General features: G+C 36.5%; 2 protein-coding genes across 5 annotated transcripts in view; one reads left to right on the forward strand and one right to left on the reverse strand.

The window, feature by feature from the left end:
• def8 (differentially expressed in FDCP 8 homolog) overlaps positions 1-1,177 on the forward strand; it is a 50,619-nt gene extending 49,442 nt beyond the window's left edge. For all 4 annotated transcript variants that reach the window (XM_065269971.2, XM_065269973.2, XM_065269974.2 and 1 more), the window contains 2 exons: positions 186-295; positions 614-1,177. In XM_065269971.2, the coding sequence (XP_065126043.1) occupies positions 186-295; positions 614-698 (195 nt within the window). In that variant the 3' untranslated portion in view covers positions 699-1,177. The remainder of the gene's footprint in view (positions 1-185; positions 296-613) is intronic.
• A 17,428-nt stretch (positions 1,178-18,605) lies between these two features.
• cyba (cytochrome b-245, alpha polypeptide) lies at positions 18,606-22,999 on the reverse strand. The gene is made up of 6 exons (XM_065270037.2): positions 22,839-22,999; positions 21,252-21,321; positions 21,047-21,121; positions 20,817-20,900; positions 20,614-20,695; positions 18,606-19,252 (listed from the first exon to the last, which is right to left on the reverse strand). The coding sequence occupies exons 1-6, from the start codon at positions 22,894-22,896 to the stop codon at positions 19,061-19,063; spliced, it is 561 nt and encodes a 186-aa protein (XP_065126109.2). The 5' UTR covers positions 22,897-22,999; the 3' UTR covers positions 18,606-19,060.
• Positions 23,000-23,379: the final 380 nt, after the last annotated feature.

Here is a 23,379-nt window from a genome sequence, read left to right on the forward strand (position 1 = left end):
ATACTAGCGCTCACGCTCAACTTAAAATTTTATTTTCATACAGTAGAATGCACTCTTTAAAATGAGCATTCCTTAATGTTAAGATTTCCTGTAGAGTTAGCTAGTTTATTTTATTTTCAAATATAATCAAGTCTTATGTTTTCAGCATCTCTTACTCACCTGTCTCTTTCTCTCTGTACCATTAGAAATGCCAGGCCAAAGGCTACATGTGTGAACTATGTAAAGAGGGTGATATTCTCTTCCCATTCGACAGCCATACATCTGTCTGTTCTGACTGCTCTTCTGTTTTCCACAGGTCCGCATTACATAGCACATACATTATACTGCTGGTTTACATTTTGTTTTACACTTATTTCCTTTGAAATAGATAAGGAATAATTGACGACGGAAAGAGAACCTCTGGTGGTTATTTTAAGACATTTGACAGGTTATGTGCAGTTTAAAGAAAAACAATCAACATCCATGGAACATTTCTCAACCAATCAGAATAAAGCATTCAATAGACACGTGATATAATAAAGTCTAAACCATACCAGCTGTCAAACATTAACACTGTCACTGAAAGAGAAGTATTGTGCATTTTTGTTATTAACTGTGTGTTTTTGTTGTTCAGGGATTGTTACTATGATAACTCTACTAAATGTCCACGCTGTGTGAGAATCCTAGAACGCAAACACGAGGAGTCTCTGAACCCATAGATCAGACTGCTGAATGGACAGGACAAAAAAAACACATCCAGACACACAGCCTCATCTACTGTTTATTTGTTCTTCACCTTTGAATCATTGGGTCAAGATATTACAGTATAAAAATACTGCAAATAAACACTAAGCTTTTTATTTATTTTCTTATTACTTCATATTTTGGGAAATTGATACAAATTTCCCTATAAAGCACTGTGGTAGACTGTATAACATAATGTGCTCTTATTTTATAAAATTAACTTTTAACCGTCTTATGTATTTGTGTAGATTAGGACAACGGCCGCAGTTATGATTGTATGTCCAAAGTTTCAGTATCCTTCTCTGTAATCGGCAAATGTCACGAAACTAATTATCTGTTGTAAAATAACATGTGCTACTAAATGCCAGTTTATTGTATTTGTAACTGTTAAACACACTTATTGACTGAAATACAAAAGCCATTACATAAAGCATGAAAAAAAATATCACCACAATAGTTTGAGTGTTTGGTTTTATTTCGCTCCTCAAGCCAGAAGAAAATTATTCATTTCAGCCTGCAGCTTTTGACTGGAACAAACATGAGGGAGGCGGGCTAGTGTAAACATACTGTGCTGTATCCTATATCATTTCTACTCTTTAAATAGCTTGCCTCTACTTGAGAGACCAGTTTGTTTCCTATAAACACATAAAAGGTGCTCTCACGTACGTATAGAATTAGAAATCCTGACCCCTCCGACTTCAACGGGTGACAAACCAAGTTACTGCACTGCACCATTGTATTGAATGTGAAGCGGTTGCTACTTACAGTAGGTTTGGTTGTTCTCTACAGAGATGTTCAGTCTGGTAAGGAGCAGATGGACAGATTTGTTTACCTCTAACCTGAAGGTCTAGATAACTGCTTGAGTGATGCATCACGGATGGACAATCCTTGGGACAACACGACCCGTTTCCTCACGTTTCTCATGAGCCATCCCTTACGAAAATTAACCATGGTTTTATTGTGGTAAAAGTGTAGTAACCATGGTTTTTTGGTCTATTGATTACTATGAGCAAAACTATGGTTTTACTACCATGGTTTAACTATGGTTTTTGAAAACCATGGTTGTCAAAACCATGGTTATTTTGTGGTTACCATGGTTTAACTACAGTAACCATGGTTTTTTGGTTTTAACTGTAGTAAAACCATGGTTAATTTTCGTAAGGAAAGAGGTTGAATCTTCCCAGAGATCGCACCTGTTTTTTTCATGTAATATCAATGTGGTTTTCAGTCTTTGCATAAAAAAGTTTTGATACAGTACACAGGAGCCGTTTCTCAATGTCAAGGAAGGATCCTTGGAAGCTAGAATTTCGAGGATGTCATCGACGTCCGTCGAAGGACTGTTCCAATGTCGAGGATCCTCGAAATTTCATCTAAGGACTGAGTCCTTCGTTTGAGAAATAGCCCATATACAGGAAAGGATGCAAATTTGTATCCTTCGCGCTCTTCACGCGCTGAAATCACCCACAATCCAATGCGCAGCATAGATATGTATAAAGGCTAGATGGCTCGCCCGCGCTGCTGGCCAATTGAGTGGAACGTCTGCATTTTGGCGGCCATCTTAGGACAGGGCGCTCGCTCACTCCTAGCATTGAGTTTTAATGATGCAGTTACTTTTAAATGACCATAACTTGCTTAATTTTTTACCGATTTTCAAACGGTTTGGTTTGTTATAAACGTCAAAGATGTACCTATGACACTGCATACCTATACTAAAAATATATAAAAAATTCATGAACATGTCAAAGCATCCAGTATTATAGCCACGTTAATAAGGTTTGTAAAAAACCAAACCGTTTGTAAATCCGTCAAGAATTCAGCAAGTTACGAGCATTTTAGTTGGCGTATGTCACTCACCTTCCGTCCACAGCAGCAGGGAGCAGCACTATGGCAGCACTGACCTAAGATGGCCGCCAAGTGACGACACAGCTGACTCCGCCTTGAGCCATCTAGCCTTTATACATATCTATGATGCGCAGCACCGAAAGCACACCTTGCAATCACGCAATGACGTAATGACGTGAGCTGTGTCTGAAACCGCTCCCTATCCACTATATAGTGCACTATATCGGGTGTCGGCCATTTTGTAGTGGTGTCCGAAACCTGAGTGAACGACTTCATTCCCTACATTCATTCACTACTTTTTACCCACAATGCACTCTGATTTTGAGGGTACATTCCATAGATATGTATAAAGGCTAGATGGCTTACCGCTGAGTCCCTAATGGCATCACCTGGCGGCCATCTTAGGACAGGACGCTCGCTCACTCGTAGCATTGAGTTTAATGGTGAAGGTACTTTTAAATGACCATAACTTGCTCAATTTTCTACCGATTTTCAAACGGTTTGGTTTTTTACAAACGTTATTAACGTGGCTATAATACTGGATGCTTTGACATGTTTCATGATTTTTTTATATATTTTTAGTATAGGTATGCAGTGTCATAGTTACATCTTTGACGTTTATAATAAACCAAACCGTTTGAAAATCGGTAAAAAATTAAGCAAGTTATGGTCATTTAAAAGTACCTGCATCATTAAAACTCAATGCTAGGAGTGAGCGAGCGCCCTGTCCTAAGATGGCCGCCAAAATGCAGACGTTCCACTCAATTGGCCAGCAGGGCGGGCGAGCCATCTAGCCTTTATACATATCTATGGTACATTCGATGTACACTCGTTCACTCATATTTCCCATGATGCAACGGGAGACGAACGCGTAACTTGAATCAGCTGAAGGATACTGACAGTAAACACCAAACATTTAGGTTTATACACTTTTGTTACTTCTTGTTGTCAGTTATTTTCTACTTTTTGAAAATAAACAAATGAAAAATAATTGCGTTATCTTTTATTTAAAATCGAATACACATTTTTATTAAACAATAAATAAACAGCAGTAGATAAATATTATAAGTTGTTTTGCTCTCTTTATTATCAACTAATAGAATAAACATGACTAATGTGAAAAACAGTAAGAAAGAAAACTTTACCATTTCACAGCACAATCAATAAAGCCACACAGGTGTTTATGATGAATCTCTGCGACAGCTCTCTGACGCATGATATTTACGTCAGTGTCCGAAATCGCTCACTCATTTTCATTTGCTTCTTCCCCATATAGTGGACTCAATTGTCATTCCCCATGTAGGGAATAGTGAATGAGTGAACGAGGGAACGGTTTCAGACACAGCTGTGCACTTGCTAGCCTGTTCCATTTAACGTGTTCTCCGACTCCGAATGCTTAAAATGAGCCTCGCCTATAGCCTCTGAAGGAAGTAACATTTAAGGACTAGTCCTGCCAAGGAAGTATCCTTGACATTGAGAAACGGCTAGGGATTGAGACCAGAGGCTATGTTTTATGGATGTCAGTTGACAAGAGGCTTCAGTGAGCAGAATATTTCCTTTATTTAGCCAGGAAAATCACATTGAGATATTTCTATCTCTTCTTCCAGTGAGACCTGGTCAAGACGACGGCACATTGAGTTTCATACAAAAAGAATACAATTAGACAACACCACAATTTACAACAATCACATAATGAAAGATCTAAAACAAGAACGCAAATACAACAATCAGTTAATCAATCGCTTTTGTGAGGAAATAGCGAATTAATAAAGCGACAGCCGTTCATTAATCTTTATCATGTTTAACATTGAAAAATACTTTTGCTGGGAACTGTTTTTTTGGGGTTCACTGTGATTAAAATGCTGTTTTTTAAGGGATGGCAGATAAGGGACTGTTGCAACAGGAAGGACTCCTTTACCGTATTTCCACAAGTAAAGTGTGTACAATATTATGTGACATTGAATATTATCTAAAATCAACAAAAAATATGTTTCCTGTTCTGTTCTTTAGACAGACAAACGAACACGAGCTGCTGCTCCATCACATAACTTTATTTAACTGACTTTTAGTAATAAAACACACATGTGACTCTGGATGTCAATGTACCAGATGGCCAATAGATGTCCTCATAACATCATATATGTATAACACATACAATATGTTACATTTCCCTCCTCTGGCTTTCAGGTTTTACTAATTAAAATAAGATTGTAATTGTGATTAATATGCATATCATGTGTGTTTGTGATGCTGAAACAGACGATTGAATAATTTGAATAATATGTTTATAGTACTGTATATTGTTTGATGAAAATAAAACAATGTTATAATTACATTTTTAGTGACTAACATCACTGGTTTGTATGCAGTAATGATGTTTTTTAATAAACAGATTAAAATCTAATCTTTTCATGTGGGGCAAAAAACTGAAATGTAAACTATGACAAACTGTTGTAACACTTTGAACGCCCGCTACTGTTAGTGCAATTGTTGATTGTCTGAGACACCTCACATCATCCAAAAGGTAGATTAGCAGAGGTTGATTTCTTCCAGTAATAGATAATGTCTTTTTTATGCTACATTCACTTGGAGCGTCAATGCTTATCATTTATTTTAAATGTGTGACTTTATGCATTACCGAACTGAATTGCAGGGGGGCCCACAAGATGGTGACCGGTGAGGAAGTGGTTGTGAAAGTTTGTTCCTTCACCTCAAATCATTTATTATTGATTGTTTTTTGGCCGGTTGTTCATTTAAATGTAGGACTCAAAAATCGGTTATTAAACCATTCAATTGTTGTCACCTTTTCAACCGTACAATTTGGTCATCAGATGGTTAAAAACAGAAAGAGAGGGAGGTTAAAGGAAAAACACTAATGAAGATGACAAGCAAAAATGATGAAGGGCATCTTCATGGTAATGGAGTTCAAATGCATTCATATGCAATGCAAGAAAGCACTGTTCCAGTGGATTCGACCCCCAACACCCCTGATCCGAAGAAAGTGAACATGAGCAATCTCTCTCTGAAATTCAAGAAAACATTGTGCGTTGCATTAATGAGAGAGTCAACGGATTAGATGTAGTGATGGTCGCTTTCAAAGCACTGCTTCATGAGGCTTTGAAACAAAGGTAGCATAAAAGGACATAATCTATTACTGGAAGATATCAACCTTTGCTAATCTACCTTTTGGATGATGTGAGGTGTCTCAGACAATCAACAATTGCAGTAACAGTAGCGGGCTTTCAAAGTGTTTCAACATTTTGTCACAGTTTCCATTTCAGTTTCTTGCCCCTTGTCACGGAGTGACTTTTGAAAGGGCGGAAACTAAAATGGCGAAAATTAGTTCCGCCCGGACATCGGTCCTTGAAACACCCGTTACTTCCGGGAACTCCGTCACCCCAAATTTGAGTATTATTGGCAACAGGTGCCATGTTGAGCAGACTGACACATGTATTTTGCTTGAAAGCACTAAATGTTATGTCCAGAACTCTTTCTTAAACTTCATCGCAAAGGTCCAACAGGAATTTTAAGCCCACATCAGCTATGAAAACTGCTTCAGTAGCCATATTAATAGTGATAAAGGGTTCAACTTACTTGCTTTGTAAAGGCAAAACAGAAACTCCAAGCAAGAAGCTGCCCACAAGCTCTATCAGACCTAAATAATTCCCTAGGCTACAGAGGATGTGTTGATTGCTGTCTATACTCAAACTGTTGGTTGGCTGGTAGAATTAGAGTCAATCCCACACATGCTGACACATACATGAATGCATTTCGCTTGTTATGTCCAGGACTCTTTCTTAAATTTTATAACAAAGGTCCAACAGGAACTTTAAGCCCTGATCAGCTATGAAGACTTCTTCAGTAGCCATATTAATAGTTATAAAATGATCAACTTACTCACTTTGTAAAGGCAAAATACACATTCCAACCAAGCAGCTGCCCATAAACTCTATTATAGACAGAGTAGTGCCTAATTGGCAATGGAGGAGGACACCTGCATCTCTTGGGATTCGAACCTGGGACTACCATGTGGGAGAGCAAGTGCTCTGACAACTAGACCACAGAGAATGTGCTGAATCAAGGCAGGCTGTTGCTGATACTGTGTATTGCTCTCTATGCTAATGGTTGGCTGGGAAAGTCAGAGTCAACCCAACACAGACTGAGACATACATGAATGTATTTTGCTTGAAAGCACTAAATGTTATGTCCAGAACTCTTTCTTAAACTTCATCACAAAGGTCCAACAGGAATTTTAAGCCCACATCAGCTATGAAGACTGCTTCAGTAGTCATATTAATAGTGATAAAGGGATCAACTTACTTGCTTTGTAAAGACAAAACCGAAATTCCAAGCAAGAAGCTCCCCACATATTCTATCAGAGCTAAAGAATTGCCTAGGCTACAGAGGATGTGTTGATTGCTGTCTATACTCAAACTGTTGGTTGGCTGGTAGAATTAGAGTCAATCCCACACAGGCTGACACATACATGAATGCATGTTGCTTGTTATGTCCAGGACTCTTTCTTAAATTTTATAACAAAGGTCCAACAGGAACTTTAAGCCCTGGTCAGCTATGAAGACTGCTTCAGTAGCCATATTAATAGTGTTAAAAGGATCAACTTACTCACTTTGTAAAGGCAAAACATACATTCCAAACAAGCAGCTGCACATAAACTCTATCATACATAGAGTAGTGCCTAATTGGCAATGGAGAAGGACACCTGCATCAATTAGATTCAAACCTGGGACTAACACATGGGAGAGCAAGTGCTCTAACCACTAGACCACAGAGAATGTGCTGAATAAAGGCAGGCTGTTGCTGATACTGTGTATTGCTCTCTGTGCTAACGGTTGGCTGGGAAAGTCAGAGTCAACCCAACACAGACTGAAACATACATGAATGTATTTTGCTTGAAAGCACTAAATGTTATAACCAGAACTCTTTCTTAAACTTCATCACAAAGGTCCAACAGGAATTTTAAGCCCACATCAGCTATGAAGACTGCTTCAGTAGTCATATTAATAGTGATAAAGGGATCAACTTACTTGCTTTGTAAAGACAAAACCAAAATTCCAAGCAAGAAGCTCCCCACAAATTCTATCAGAGCTAAAGAATTGCCTAGACTACAGAGGATGTGTTGATTGCTGTCTATACTCAAACTGTTGGTTGGCTGGTAGAATTAGAGTCAATCCCACACAGGCTGACACATACATGAATGCGTGTTGCTTGTTATGTCCAGGACTCTTTCTTAAATTTTTTAACAAAGGCCCAACAGGAACTTTAAGCCCTGATCAGCTATGAAGACTGTTTCAGTAGCCATATTAATAGTGATAAAAGGATCAACTTACTCACTTTGTAAAGGCAAAACATACATTCCAAACAAGCAGCTGCCCATAAACTCTATCATAGATAGAGTAGTGCCTAATTGGCAATGGAGAAGGACAGCTGCATCTCTTGGGATTTGAACCTGGGACTACCACAGGAGAGAGCAAGTGCTCTAAACACTAGACCACAGAGAATGTGCTGAATCAAGGTAGGCTGTTGCTGATACTTTGTATTGCTCTCTATGCTAACGGTTGGTTGGGAAAGTCAGAGTCAACCCAACACAGACTGAGACATACATGAATGTATTTTGCTTGAAAGCACTAAATGTTATGTCCAGAACTCTTTCTTAAACTTCATCACAAAGGTCCAACATGAATTTTAAGCCCACATCAGCTATGAAGACTGCTTCAGTAGTCATATTAGTAGTGATAAAGGGATCAACTTACTTGCTTTGTAAAGACAAACCCGAAATTCCAAGCAAGAAGCTCCCCACAAATTCTATCAGAGCTAAAGAATTGCCTAGACTACAGAGGATGTGTTAATTGCTGTCTATACTCAAACTGTTGGTTGGCTGGTAGAATTAGAGTCAATCCCACACAGGCTGACACATACATGAATGCATTTTGCTTGTTATGTCCAGGACTCTTTCTTAAACTTCATCACAAAGGTCCAACAGGAATTTTAATCCAACATCAGCTATGAAGACTGCTTCAGTAGCCATATTAATAGTGATACAAGGATCAACTTACTTGATTTGTAAAGGCAAAACATACATTCCAATCAAGCAGCTGCCCATACACTCTATTATAGCTTGACTTTGACTTGATTAGCTTTTTCATGGAGCTTAGTATCTCTTCAGAGTGGGAGGGATTATAGGCTTGTCATTATATTTGCTATTAGGTTGGCCATACGTGCAATTTTTGCTGGATGCGTCCTGGCCAGGATTTCACGTGCATCCTTCGGAAGTTGCATTGGTCAACCGCATATGTCATCGAGGTCCTCACGTTTCAGTTAAATACATTATAAAATTAAGATTTATTTCTCTTAAGACATACAATCATTGTAGTTTCATTCTTACCTTGAAATGTAACGGTTGCGTTTTTGAAATAGAACCTGAACAAGATACGTGGAAACGTATGCTTTCTTGGACGCAGGAAGTACAGCTACATTCTGCACAGAGGAGTTGAGAAAGACACTGAATCTGAAAGGAAAACCAACCCAGATTTTGCTAAGTACTATGTGCCAAAGTAACCCTGGTGAGCAGAAACTAGTAAATAGTTTTATCCTCTCAGATCTAGAAGTATGTGGATTGGAAGACAGCAAATACATTGAGCTGCCTAAAGTCTTTACACACAACAATATTCATGTACAAAGTGAGAATGTTCCTAATCCAGATGACATCAGTAAGTGGCCATATCTAAATGAAGTGAGCTTACCACGCATTAAGGCAAATGTAGGTCTTCTGATAGGAGCTAATAACCCAAAGGCTATGGAACCATGGCACATTATAAACAGTCAGCAAGGTGGACCTTATGCCATTAAAACTGCACTGGGATGGGTAGTGAGTGGACCCCTTAAGAAAGAAAGATGTACTGCAGAAACGCTGAAAGTGTCTCACCACACAGTTAACCATATAACAGTGATGGAGATAGAACAGCTGTTGATTAAACAGTACAACACTGATTTCCCAGAGCGTCAATACGAAGAGAAAGCAGAAATGTCACAGGAAGACAAACAGTTCATGCAGTCAGTGCAAAATAACACTAAGTTTGAAAATGGACATTATCATGTGAAACTGCCATTGAAAGATGAAACTGTTTGGATGCCAAATAACAGGTGTGTTGCAGAGGTGAGAGCAGCTAACTTAAAAAGGAAGCTCCAAAGGAACCTGAAGTTTCGTGAAGACTACAATGGCTTTATGAAAGGCATAATAGAAAAAGGATATGCAGTTAAAGTTTCAACAGAACAGATCAATCGCAACGACGGCAGAGTGTGGTACATACCGCATCATGGGGTGTATCACCCAAAGAAAAACAAAATACGAGTTGTCTTTGATTGTACTGCTTCCTTTAAAGGCATGTCTCTGAATAGTCAGTTAATTCAAGGTCCTAATCTCACAAACACGCTCATAGGTGTGCTTAACAGATTTAGAGAAGAGCCTGTAGCCATGATGGCAGATGTGGAATCAATGTTTTACCAGGTGAAAGTTCCTGAAGAGGATGAAGATCTTCTTCGCTTTCTGTGGTGGCCAAATGGCAACTTGGATGTTCCTGTGGAGGAATTTAGGATGACAGTTCATTTATTCGGAGCCACTTCCTCACCCAGTTCTGCCTCTTATGCACTGAGAAGAACCGCTGAAGACAGAAAAGACATAGCAGCACCAAAGGTTGTTGAAACAGTTCTCTGCAACTTCTATGTTGATGATTGCTTAAAGTCTTTAACAACAGAACAAGAAGCAGTTGACTTAATTAAGAATGTATGAGATCTGTGTTCTGAAGGAGGTTTTTGTCTGACAAAGTGGGTAAGCAACAGTAGGAAAGTGTTACTGTCTATCCCAGAGGAACACAGAGCCAGTGGAGTTAAAGATCTTGACTTAGACCAGGATTCACTGCCCATGGAGAGAGCACTCGGCATTCAGTGGTGCACAGAATCTGATACCTTTATCTATAGCATCAAAGTAAATGAGAAGCCATTGAGCAGAAGAGGAATTCTGTCAGTTGTTAACTCAATCTATGATCCTCTTGGTTTTCTGGTGCCAGTCATTCTACCAGCCAAACTCCTCTTAAGGGATATGTGCAAACAAGGATATGGATGGGATGAAGAGATCGAAGGCAAGCGTGCTAATAAGTGGGTCGAGTGGCTTGAAGATTTGAAACATCTCTCCGACTTCAAGATACAAAGGTGTGTGAAACCAGATACATTTGGAAACACAACAGAAGCACAGATGCATCATTTCTCTGATGCTAGTGAGAGCGCTTATGGTACAGCATCTTACCTGGTACTCACGAATGAACAGAACCAGAAACATTGTGCACTGTTAATGGGAAAGTCAAGAGTTAGTCCACTCAAGCAAGTCACCATACCCAGGCTGGAACTGACAGCTGCAGTTACAGCTGTCAAAATGGACAAGATACTTAGACAAGAGCTTCAAATTCCCCTCAAGCAGTCCATCTTCTGGTCAGACAGCACTACGGTGCTCAGTTACATTGAAAATGAGAGTTCTCGTTTTAAAACCTTTGTTGCAAATAGGATTTCATTAATAAGAGATGCTACGTCCCCATCACAGTGGAGGTTTGTGCAGACAACACTGAATCCTGCAGACCAAGCAACTAGAGGGGTTAAAGCAAAGGACTTCATTCAAACAAGTACATGGATAAATGGACCTAGCTTTTTGACACAGTCAGAACAAGAATGGCCACAAAGACCAAATCAAATGGTTCAATGTGCACAGCAAGACCCTGAAATCAAAGTTAGTGTTCTTGCTACCAATGTAAATAATGACAACATAAACAAGCTGGTTGATTACTACTCTGACTGGTTTAAGATGAAAAAGGCAATAGCATGGATGCTGAGATTCAAAGAAACACTAATTCAATTAAGCAAGACAAGAAAACAGTTTAAAGCACAAATTGAACAAACAGAGAAGGATCCAGACAAACAAGCAGCTCTTTTACAGAAGCAGATGCAGAAATACAAATCAACCATGAAAGGGCAGTCACTGTCTCTGGAAGAAATGGAACAGTCAGAAAGTCAACTTATACAATACAGTCAAGTAAAACACTTCCCAAATGAGATTGAGTCTCTAAAGGAGAATGGTTTTATTAAAAGAAACAGTCCATTGTATAAGCTTGATCCCGTACTTCAGGATGGCATAATAAGAGTGGGTGGTAGGCTAGACAAGGCAGCCATGCCAGAAGAATTTAAGCATCCTATGATTCTAGACAAGCACTCCAAGATTGCAATTCTCATTTTGAAGGATATCCATCAAAAATGTGGTCACTGTGGTCGTAACTACATGCTGTCAACTTTACGGCAAAGGTACTGGATTCCTCAAGCTAACTCCGCTATCAGAAAGCTTATAAACAAATGCACGGTGTGTCGCAGACTTAATAGGAAGGCTGAAGAACAAAAAATGGCAAACTTGCCTGAAGACCGCTTGATACCAGATAAACCCCCTTTCACAAATGTGGGAGTTGATTACTTCGGCCCATTTGAAGTAAAACGGGGCCGGAGTACAGTGAAAAGGTATGGAGTTTTGTTCACTTGTCTGACAATTAGAGCAGTGCACATAGAAATAGCTGATAGTTTGGACACAGACTCATGCATAAATGCACTGAGGCGTTTTATAAGCAGAAGGGGACAAGTATCAGTTATGCGCTCAGACAATGGTACAAATTTTGTCGGCGCGGAAAGAGAATTGAGAGTAGCACTGGAAGACCTAAACCACAACAAAATAGAAAATACTATGCTACAAAAAGGGATTAAATGGATCTTTAACAGTCCATCAGCCTCTCATCAAGGGGAAGTTTGGGAGCGGCAAATTCGTACCGTGAGGAGAATACTGGGTGTGCTCTTAAAGGAACAGTCTATGACAGATGACAGTCTTCATACTATCATGTGTGAAGTGGAAAGCATTATCAATAACAGACCAATTACCAGCATGCCAGATGATCCAAATGACCTTGAACCACTCACTCCAAATCATCTACTGTTGTTGAAAGCACAATCAAGCTTGCCCCCAGGTGTCTTCAAACAGGAGGATCTGTATGCAAGAAAACGTTGGAAGCAGGTTCAGTACCTCGCTGATTTGTTCTGGAGAAGATGGACTCATGAATACTTGTCCATTCTTCAAGAGCGTTGTAAATGGTTGAGGTCTAAAAGAAATTTGAAGCCTGGTGATGTAGTGCTAATTGTAGATAGTTCCTCACCTCGAAATTCATGGCTAATGGGAAGAGTGGTGCAAACCTTGCCAGACTCCAGTGGAACTGTACGTCGTGTAAAGATACAGACTAAAACAAATGTGCTCGAGAGACCAATAAACAAACTATGCTTAATTCAAGAAGCAGTCTAAGGGAATAGACTATCAAGTAATCATTAAGAATATCAATAGATGTGAATTAAAGAAAGAGAAATACATAAGTTGTTATATTTCACTTAAATGTTAATGATTAATGGCTCTTAGTACCTGAAATATTAGTAAATTGCTTTGGCTTCCTGCCCAACCAATTGGGGCCGGATATGTAAGAGCCATATTCAAAGTTTATTGTTAATTCATGTATAGTGTGTTTAAATCTGTGTTTAATGAGCAAAAATATTATGTGTAATTTGCAATTTTGGAAAACTTTTATTTTGAAGCTCCTTTAAGATAATTGGTCGAGTTGACCTAGTTTTTGAGAGAAAGAAAGATGGGAGCATCACAGTTTTTTGACCTGTAACATTAGTTCTTTTTTCAGTAATTTTGATAATAAATACATTTAAAGAAGGATACTGATAAGAGGCTGATTGTTGTCCGAGTCAAATACGCTCTAATTCATGGAAAGAAATGTTTGAAGAAATTCTAGATGGATTGCCCATACAACATTAATAAAATAATGAAGTAATGCATAAAGTGATAACTGAACATTAATGATGATGTGTGCTGTTAACAAGCAGAAAGGTAAAGATAAACTAAAACAGAAAGACGTCAAAGCAACAAGATGACTTGGTTCAGACAACTCAAATCTTTTCAAAATGCAGTCTTTTATTTAACTGTGCATTTTATCCTTTATCTTAGACAAAGCAGACCATGTTAATTTCATTTAATTCATTCTGGAACAAATCTGGATCCACTTATCATTTCTACTTACAAATTAACATTTCTGTTTTGCTTCATTTACAGTGTTTGGGTGAGATCTAGACCGAGGACTAAGGCGTATACTAGGACAGAACTAAGTGTTGTGGCCCACAAATGAGACAAACTTTGCTACTTGGTATCTGTTAGACACGATACATTGATGAAGGGCCCATTCATATTATACTTAAACTCGTCCCAGGACCCTTTGATTTTTGGTTCATTCACACTGCCAATGATTTTCCGGAATCTGTGTTTATACCGTAAAGACACATGATGTGTTTAAAGTCCTGCACTTGATAGGTTTTATCCACAGTGTCTGAAGGTTTGTTATTATTGGTTATTTCTCTCTGCAGAAGACTGCATTTTTGGTTATGATAAGACTATAATGGAGTGCGTGATGCGCTGTTCTAGTATGCACATGAATTAACCCAATTTCAAAGTGGATATTTGAAACTCCCTGAACTCTGTCCTAGTCTAGTTTGCCGACATTTCTCATTGTGAATGTTCATTAAAACCCCCGTTTTAAAGAGCTGAATGATATATTGTGTAAGCTCATGTGAACGACTGACGAGCTAGAACTTTTATTCTGCTAAATGATCTCTACTTAAGCGCGGATAGTGACTAGCTCCCTGATCTCTGCTTCAGTCCAGTTTGCAGACCTTTAACGTTGTGAATGTTAATCTGTATTTAAATCCCTCCTTTTAAAGAGCTGAAATTTATGTAGCTCACTACCACACGCCCCCTACGCCATTGTTTCTGCGTCTCATTCACAGAGGGGGCTTTCCAGGTATCTTACGGTAATGTTACTAGGTCATCTTTACTGGAACAATCCCAGAACATTTAGGACATGTTTTCGTTCACACACATGCCTGTCTGCCAATTTTACGGATATTTTCTTGGACCAAAGTGCTGTGTGAATGAGGTTATACTTTACTCGATTACACGAACACCGATGCAAGCACTTGTTCAACACAGTTTGGTGGTAAGCAAGTGGGTGACTGTTACCTTAATTTTCAAGACATTTGCATTAATTCCTCCTATAGCACTCATTATAACTGTATAACTGAGGATGCAAAGAAGAATTAATACTGTTTATAATGCACAGCCAGACACATTCAGGAATGCAGCAACATATAAGACCAGATGTTTTATGTGCTTACATAAAGTACTGTATGCCTTGTGGACCTTTTTGATTGTCTATCCAATATACATGATTGTTCATGTTTGCCATAGGCACCTAATTTAAATAAAAAAATATTGTTTGATTAATTAAACGTTTTGGATGTTTCAATTTAGGTGATCCAAAAGCAACAAAGAGGAACCTTGGACAGGAAGAAGTGGTGTCCAGATGTTTTAAAGGCGGTGTTGACATAGTTCGGGACAGGAATCAAAGGCAACAAAGAGGAACCTCTAAGGTTTAAAGGCGCTGCTTGCCAAGACAAGTGTAGGAAACAAAGACAAAAGACCTGACGAGAATGTTTTATGATTACATTTTTTTTGTTATGTACATGCACATTATTATTTACAATATATTTCTAAGATACATAAATATTGGACCTTGTATATGAAATCCAGGCTACTGTCTTAACATCTAATGATAAGACAGTTTGAATTTACTGATTTAACATTGAGTTCAGTCTTTGGCATGACCTTACTCAGTATTGAAGATGTCAAGATTATATTTTCAGAGAATGTTTTCTGTATTGTGTAGGATGATTTTATGTAAAAAACAGTAAATCACAAAGAAATTCTTTGCTGGGTTTTCACAGGCCATGTCTCATTTGTACAACATATGTGAATAATCTTGAGACTAAAACTTCTGAAATCCAAACTGTTATATTTTATCATTTTAAATGCAGCCACCCTTTGCCTAAAATTGGAAATATATACCCTTGGGTTTTTTCAGTTATTTTTTTAAATCTCACCCTGAGATATTTTTAAACAATGTTAAAGAAATTTCCATGTATTATGGGCTTGAATTACTTGTTTATTTTATCATTTTGTCCAAGTAATTTGAAAAAAAAAAATCTATTCAATTTTAGTTTTATATTGAAATACATTTATATGTTGGCACTATATTTTTTATAAAATGGAAACCACACAATATTAAATGAAGACAAATGTATTAGTGCAACTTTCATGAAGTTAAATCAATAAACGCATTCCTTCTGCTAGAAAAAAGAGTCCCTGACTGTTAACAACAAAGTTCCAATGTGTAATATGCATAAAAGCTCAAATAAAAACAACAAACAAGATACATGTGGTTGCTAAGGGTGGAGTGATAAATAGAACCGTTGGGTGAAGCGGTCTTAGCAGTGTTTTATTGTGAATAAACACACCTATTGACCAATCAGAATCAAGGATTGGAACTAACCGTTTTATAATTATCTATCAATGCACATTAAAAGAAAATTAAGCTTGCTTTAACTATTTTTGTTGTAACCACAAATTTACTATGGCCTCAACCTAGTATTTTATTTGTAGTAAACTGTGGTTATACAAATGGCAATTAATCTGCTTAAAACATGGTTAATCTCTAGTTTCAAGTCATTGTTAAAGACCCTCCTTTTCTCTCAAGATTTTTATGACTGCCCAGGGGTTCATATATACTCAATGAAGGAATACTTTTCAATGATTACATTATTTATGTTTTCATATTTTATATTAAAGAATTGTTATTTTAGCTGTGAATGTACTGAACTGTGTATATGTGTATCTTTTGTGTGTGAAATGTTAGATGCACTGTGAAGCACTTTGGTCAGCCATGTGGCTGTTAAGAAAGGTGCTATATAAATAAACTTGAACTTGTTAATACAGCAATAAAACCACGATTCATCTTCCTTACGTGGTAACTGTAAATCTTATATGATAAATACTTTGTTTCGTATTGTTTTCTTTAGAACTGTTTATATGTGTGTGTGTGTGTGTGTGTCCAGTGATATGCACAGTATAGCAGTTTTTTAAATATATATAAAAGTATAGTGAAAAGTGTTTATAAAGGGAGAAGATGAAAGTCTGAGTGATGTGGCCCTCGAGTAGGAAAAGTTTTCTTGTTGTAAAGACACAAAACGAAACCTTAGCATATCACCCTAGCAACAGAAAAGGTACAGTTTTGCACCTTTATTTCTGACAGTGTAGTATTGAAATAGTACACTTACAAGTAATTATTACAGACATGAATTTAAGTTTATAAATAAACTTTTATACTTCTTTTTGTAAGGACAGGAATGAGTTTTGAGTTGAACTGATTGTGTCTGAATCTTGAACAAGAAAGGCAATCTAAAGTTTTGGGAACAAATAGTAGAAGGAAATATTTACAACCTTTAGATGATGTTGATATCTAGGAATTATTAAAGGTGTAGCAGAGGATTTTCTCGAATTTTAGAAAATAACCGCCTTCTCCACTTTTAAAAAAAATGCAATTGCGCAACACTCCTGATTGACAACTAGGAGGATCAATAGTCTTGATGATCAACCCGGAAAAAGAAAACCCTCCGCAAAACCTTTAAGAGACCAGAATTTTGTAACCGCACAATTTACACGATTGATTGTACTCTAACAGTAGCTCAGGAAGATACCATTTAAAGCTTTGTCTCTTTATGCTATAGTACAGATTTCATCTCTGCCAAAATTGCCCAGTTGTTGAAACAGTTTCCTCGGTCACATGAGGATTGTGTAACTAAGGTGACCAGACGTGTTAGTTTCACAATGTGTCTTGTAAATGTAGTTTTAGCTCCAGAATGATCTCCCTTATGCCATGGTTTTACTACAGTCAAAAGCAAAAAACATTGTGTCTCATTCACTAAGCATGCGTACACACAAATTTGTTCTTAAAATATGCGTACGGACATTTTAACTTACAAATCATAAATTTTAGTATGAAAGTTTTTGTTGAATCATGATTTGTAAGTTAAAACGTCCGTACGCACATTTTACGAACAAATTTGTATGTACGCATGCTTAGTGAATGAGACCCATTGTTACTACAGTTAAACCATGGTAACCACAAAATAACCATGGTTTTGCTAATGGTAATCTAGACAAATCATACAAATCAGACTTTTAAAACAAAAAATAAGGTACATTTTTTGTGGTCTGCTGAAAAACCTCCTGCCAGATAATCTGATGATTTTGTTTGACATGACAATAATTTGTAGTTATATTTAGTTTGGTCTAAAAATTTTACAGGGCAGTTTCCCAGAGAGGGTTTATCTTAGTTCCAAATTAAAATGCTTTGATCTGCCTTTGTCTGAAAATATCATGCACTGACATTTCTTAAAATACATCAATGCCATGGATTTGTCTTAAGATGAACACCTGTAATGTTTCTTTGTAAGGTTTGTTTGGGAAAGAATACTTCTAATTCTAATATAGTTCTAATATAACTAAATCCTAGTCCTGGATTAATTTAAGATATGTCTGGGAATCCATCCCCACATCTCATACAACATCGATATTAAACACATTTTCAGTAGATGAGCATGAATTTATATCTTCCAATTCAATAATGATATACTGACATCTAAATATCACTGACCAGTTGAGCTTAAAACATCAACCGCATGCGCTGTATATACTGTATTGATGCTCAGAATAGAGTTTTATAACATAGGCTACATGCATACATTATACAGTATATATACTGTATATATGTATATCATCATTCATCACAGTCAGTGACACAGTCCAGAAGACAAAGCCTATTTTCTATGAACACATTAACTCAACTTGTTTCTTTGTTTAATATGAACTTCCTTGTTCCTTGTTGAGTAATAGAGGATTATGAAAACAGGAAGATCTGTGTCTCAACTGTTACCATCATACAATGATCATCAGTTCAGAGTTTCTTTGGTTATAAATATGGACTTTGTAGGAAGAAAGGTTTTCCCCATTTTGAAATTGTAACTGAAAACACTATAACACATAAAAACAGGAAATGAAACATGACAAAAAAAGTTTCATAATAGGTCGTTTTGGATAATGTTTCAAACAGTGAGTAAATTATTTCTATTACAGAAAGTTTAATTTTATACATGACAAGTTTGCAGATATATTTCAAATAAACAGATGGCAACACAATGCTTGAATTAGATGTTGGACATAAGAGCTCATATTTTCATCATAACATTAAAATGAAAGTGTTGAGAAATCTTTACAGTTGAACATATACAGTAGATATTAAAAACCAGTAACTAATACAGCTGATAAAATCATGTTTTGCCAAATCCCATCTTTCTGTTGGGTTGCATTTTAAAAGTATAAATATAATCAGAAAGTATATCATAGTGATTTATGTACAGGCTGTAACTGAAGCACTTTTGAGTTTGTAGGGTGTCATTATTCAGTGACACTCACAGTCATAGGATTGTCATATGCAGCGGCCTCTAGGTGATCTGGTTTTCTCCTGCGGTGTTCTGGAGGAGGTCGGGGTGGAGGGTTCTGTGGAGGTTCTTTGATGCTTTCCCCAATGCGCTTTGGTGGCTCTTTCTGGTGTAATATGGGCTCCCAATGCTCTCCATGGATAGCTGCCTGTGATGACAAAGTTAAAAGACTTAAAATAAATCAAAGGCTGAAGGGCACTCACAATAGACTTTAAGTATGCCAATATTTTTCTGACGTTGCTGCCACTGTGGGCGGGGAGCACTTAGTCTATCTTTTTGTTTTTATTATTACTATAATATAGAAATACATAAATATATACAAGGGGATTAAAGGCATAAAAAGAACAACAACAATTTATGCCAGGGATACATTTATAAAATGAAATACACATGTTAAAGAAACAAAAAGTTAAGTACTGCCATATTGTTTAATCTGTCGTACGAAGATAAGTGAAAAGACTCGTCCATCAGACTTGAACCTTGGTATGCATTGAAATGCGAAACATCTCTGCACAAGCTTGCTTTTCCGGTCTGACGCATTCACATGTGTATGAATGGAAGTCAATGGAAGGAAAAGTGTAAATTGACCCAGACTACAACCTGAAAAACACACAGTTCCTCCTAATAACTGTACCCATGTAATACTGTACTTTAGATAATAATACTGCACTCACATGATCTATTAGTACTGTGGTTGTAAATTTCGATTTAAATGTTATTGTTTGCTGATATTAGATTATGGATTAAAGTTTAATCATTTAAAATAATCTCTATAAATGGTCTTCAATTATAAAATATTTTTCTTCCTCATTAATATATATAATGAACATTATAGCTGATTTCATCATATTTCATGCTAATTGTCTGTTTTTTTTTAACATGCATGGATTACTGTGTCATATTTTGTATATGCTTTTATTAAAAACTGATAAACATTTTGCCTAATAGCAATGAAATTCACACGGCAATCCTACAGACAATCATTTTTACTGTTATTAGTGCCAATATATACATATCCTATGAAGAATTTGATACATAGGCTTGTTTGCTAGTGCTATGAAAATACAATCGAATTTTTGTGATTGGTATTCCTAATGTAATTGTATTTTGTACACATACACACATATATATATATATATATATATATATATATATATATATATATATATATATATATATATATATATATATATATATATATATATATATATATTTTCCAAAGCTGCTTTGCTCAAATGCAAAATTGTGAAGAGTGTTGTAGAAATAAATATGAATGAAATTGCAGCGTGCATTCATTGTAAGGAGAAGTATCAGTAACACCCAGCATCTACCCTCATGTTGCACAGAAGGAAGAGTTTTGCTTTCAACACTTTCATTGTAAACTGCAGAAGTGAGAAAGCCAAAAGGGGGATTTCAAAGAAAGAACAACTGAATGTTTAGCGAAAATATCTTTTCAAAGGTTTCATGACTGACCAACACTGAATCATGCCGGGGTTTGTACAGACTCACCGAAAGGTAAATTAAACTAGCAATTCCCAGACAAACACATCCCAGTACTGTGGCTAACATGAAACCTCCGGGAACACACAGCCTGTAAGATAAAACACACACAAACACATACACAGTAGCAATAACAGTTATCCATTAACACAGAGAAAAGGAGAAATATGATAATACGTGCGCTGAATATAAGAGATGTAAATGTGACTTACGCAGCGTGCAGTAATGCTCTGATGTAATAGTTACTGGTCAGAGGACCAAAAGCCTTTACACACACAGTGAAACAGTATTGACCACTGAAACACAACAGAAATCCTTCACATTAGCAGTGTTTACTATGAACGAATGAGTCATTACAATGTACTTTCAATAGTATTATTATAGGTGTGTGTGTGTTGAAATCACTAGGCCATGTTTCCTGTATTTTATGAGAAACACTCACGTCCTCTCAACACTCGTGCCTTTACTCCGTTTACTGCGGGGATATTCCAGCAAACACACAAACACACCTGCAGCACTGACAGATGTCAAGGATCCACAATACAATACTGTAAAAATAGCCTTAAAAACTGTTGATAAACTAGAAACGAAGATCAAAAAAACAGCATTCAGTGTACAAAAATTCCTTTAAGAGGTTTAAAGGATACATGCCGAACGCTGCATACTGCCATCCTCTGAACTGACCGGCAACTCCAACAACACCACCAGTCAGATAAACTAAAACAGAGACAAATTGGAGGAATTGGATACAAAGTACTTTATAAAGTTACACTTTACACTGTTTGTACTTCATGATGTCTCTTTATTAGTTTTTGTCATTAAGACATCATTAGTTTATATTTAAGTAAGAATTAATGTAGTTCCTAGTACATTATTATTATTCATTTACTGTTATTGTAAAGAGTTACCTTAAACTATATAAGGCGGTTTAGATTAATCCAGGAATAGGACTTTATAATATTATACGAGTTATATTAGGACATTTCAGTTGGTTTTACAAACAAACCTTAGAAAAAACAATACTGGTGTGCATCTTGAGACAAAACAACCGCACTGATATATGTTAAGATAACCTCAGTACAAGGAAATTTTAAATGAAGCTCAAATAGCAATTTAATCTGGGAATATGATAAGCCCTGTCTGGGAAACCACCCTAATGCCTTACAACAAAATAAATCATAAGTAGCACGGGTATATTTGTAGCCAACAACATTGTATTTTTCAAAATTATCAGTTTTTTTTAAGCCAGAAAGCATGAGAATATTACATTTATGCATTTGGCAGACACTTTTGTCCAAAGTGACTTACAGTGGATTACAAGCTTTACGTTTTATCATTATCTGTGGGTTCAAACCCATGACCTTTTGCACTGCTTTAACACAATGCTCTACCACTGTGCTATACAGGAACCAATATTATGTAAAGATAATGATCAATGAAGATATATTAAAAATTTAATACCGTTAATATATATAAAAATATATATTTATCATCAGTAATGTGTATTGCTAAGGACTTCATTTGGACAACTTTAAAAGCGATTCTTTCAATATTTTGTTTTTTTTTAGCCACCACACATTCCAGATTTTCTAATAGTTGTATCTCGACCAAACACTGACCTATCCTACAAACCATACATCAATGGAAAGCTCATTTAACTTACTCAACTTTCGGATGATTCACAAATCTAAAAAAATGACCCTACTGGTTTGACATGATCATCAACTTTCTTAAGTCAAAATTATTGTACGATATGAGCGAAATCAATAATTTAAAAAAACATTCTATTAAATATACCACACGGGCAGTTGAAATGAAATCATAAGGTACCACATTAGATTCGCTGTATTGACTTTGAACAGCATAAATATACGGTTTTCTACACTGTACTGTAACGTTACTCAAATCAGATATCTGACACAACACGGGACAATTTAATCTAAATAACAATACAAACGACATCAAAATGCAACTTTCGCTTCACCTTTCATATTTAATCTTATACATTTACCTTCATTTTTATGTGTATAAAGACGGAAATAAACATTTATATAGAAACTTGACGCGTCAAAACCCATTTAGCACAAAACACAGCTTTCTGTAGACATGTCTTTAATCTTATATGTAACGTTAACCATTTACGATAAGCTACGGTTTGTTAAGAAAAAAACATGAACGTAAGTGTTAAGGCAAATGACATAAAAGTAAAAGATGAGAAGTATTTGAGTCCTTACTGAGACCAGCAGCCAGTGCCTGTTCATTTGCCCACATTGCCCATTCAATCTTCCCCATTATAACAACACACACAGCCAACTAACACATACACTCATCAAACAAACACTCACTCACACACACTAAAACTATTTTAGTTAGAAAAAGAGAAGAGGGCGTGACCAGCGTGTCATAAACCAAACCTCTCATTGCGTCACTTCCGCTGTAAAATGAAAATAAATGCAACAGGAGCACATTTAAAATGAAATGCTTAAACAATTTAGATATTATTTTCCTTTATGACAACTCTAGTAAAGTTATAAATAAATGCAAATACTTCTGTGAAAGTCCTCTGTCATTTTTGGTAGATTTTGATTTGCATTTTATGTATAATGGGCACAACAAATAAAAATTCTTGTTAAACTCTGGCTTGTGTTTTCTTTTGATATAGCGGTGACCAAAAGTTTTAAGAATGACACAAATATTATTTTTTATTTATGTTTTACAAAGTCTGCTGGTTTAGTCTGTTTGTTATGTTACCATGGTACACTAAAGTATAATAAA

This window comes from Paramisgurnus dabryanus, chromosome 9 (genome assembly GCF_030506205.2).
Source record: "Paramisgurnus dabryanus chromosome 9, PD_genome_1.1, whole genome shotgun sequence".
Lineage (NCBI taxonomy): Eukaryota > Metazoa > Chordata > Actinopteri > Cypriniformes > Cobitidae > Paramisgurnus > Paramisgurnus dabryanus.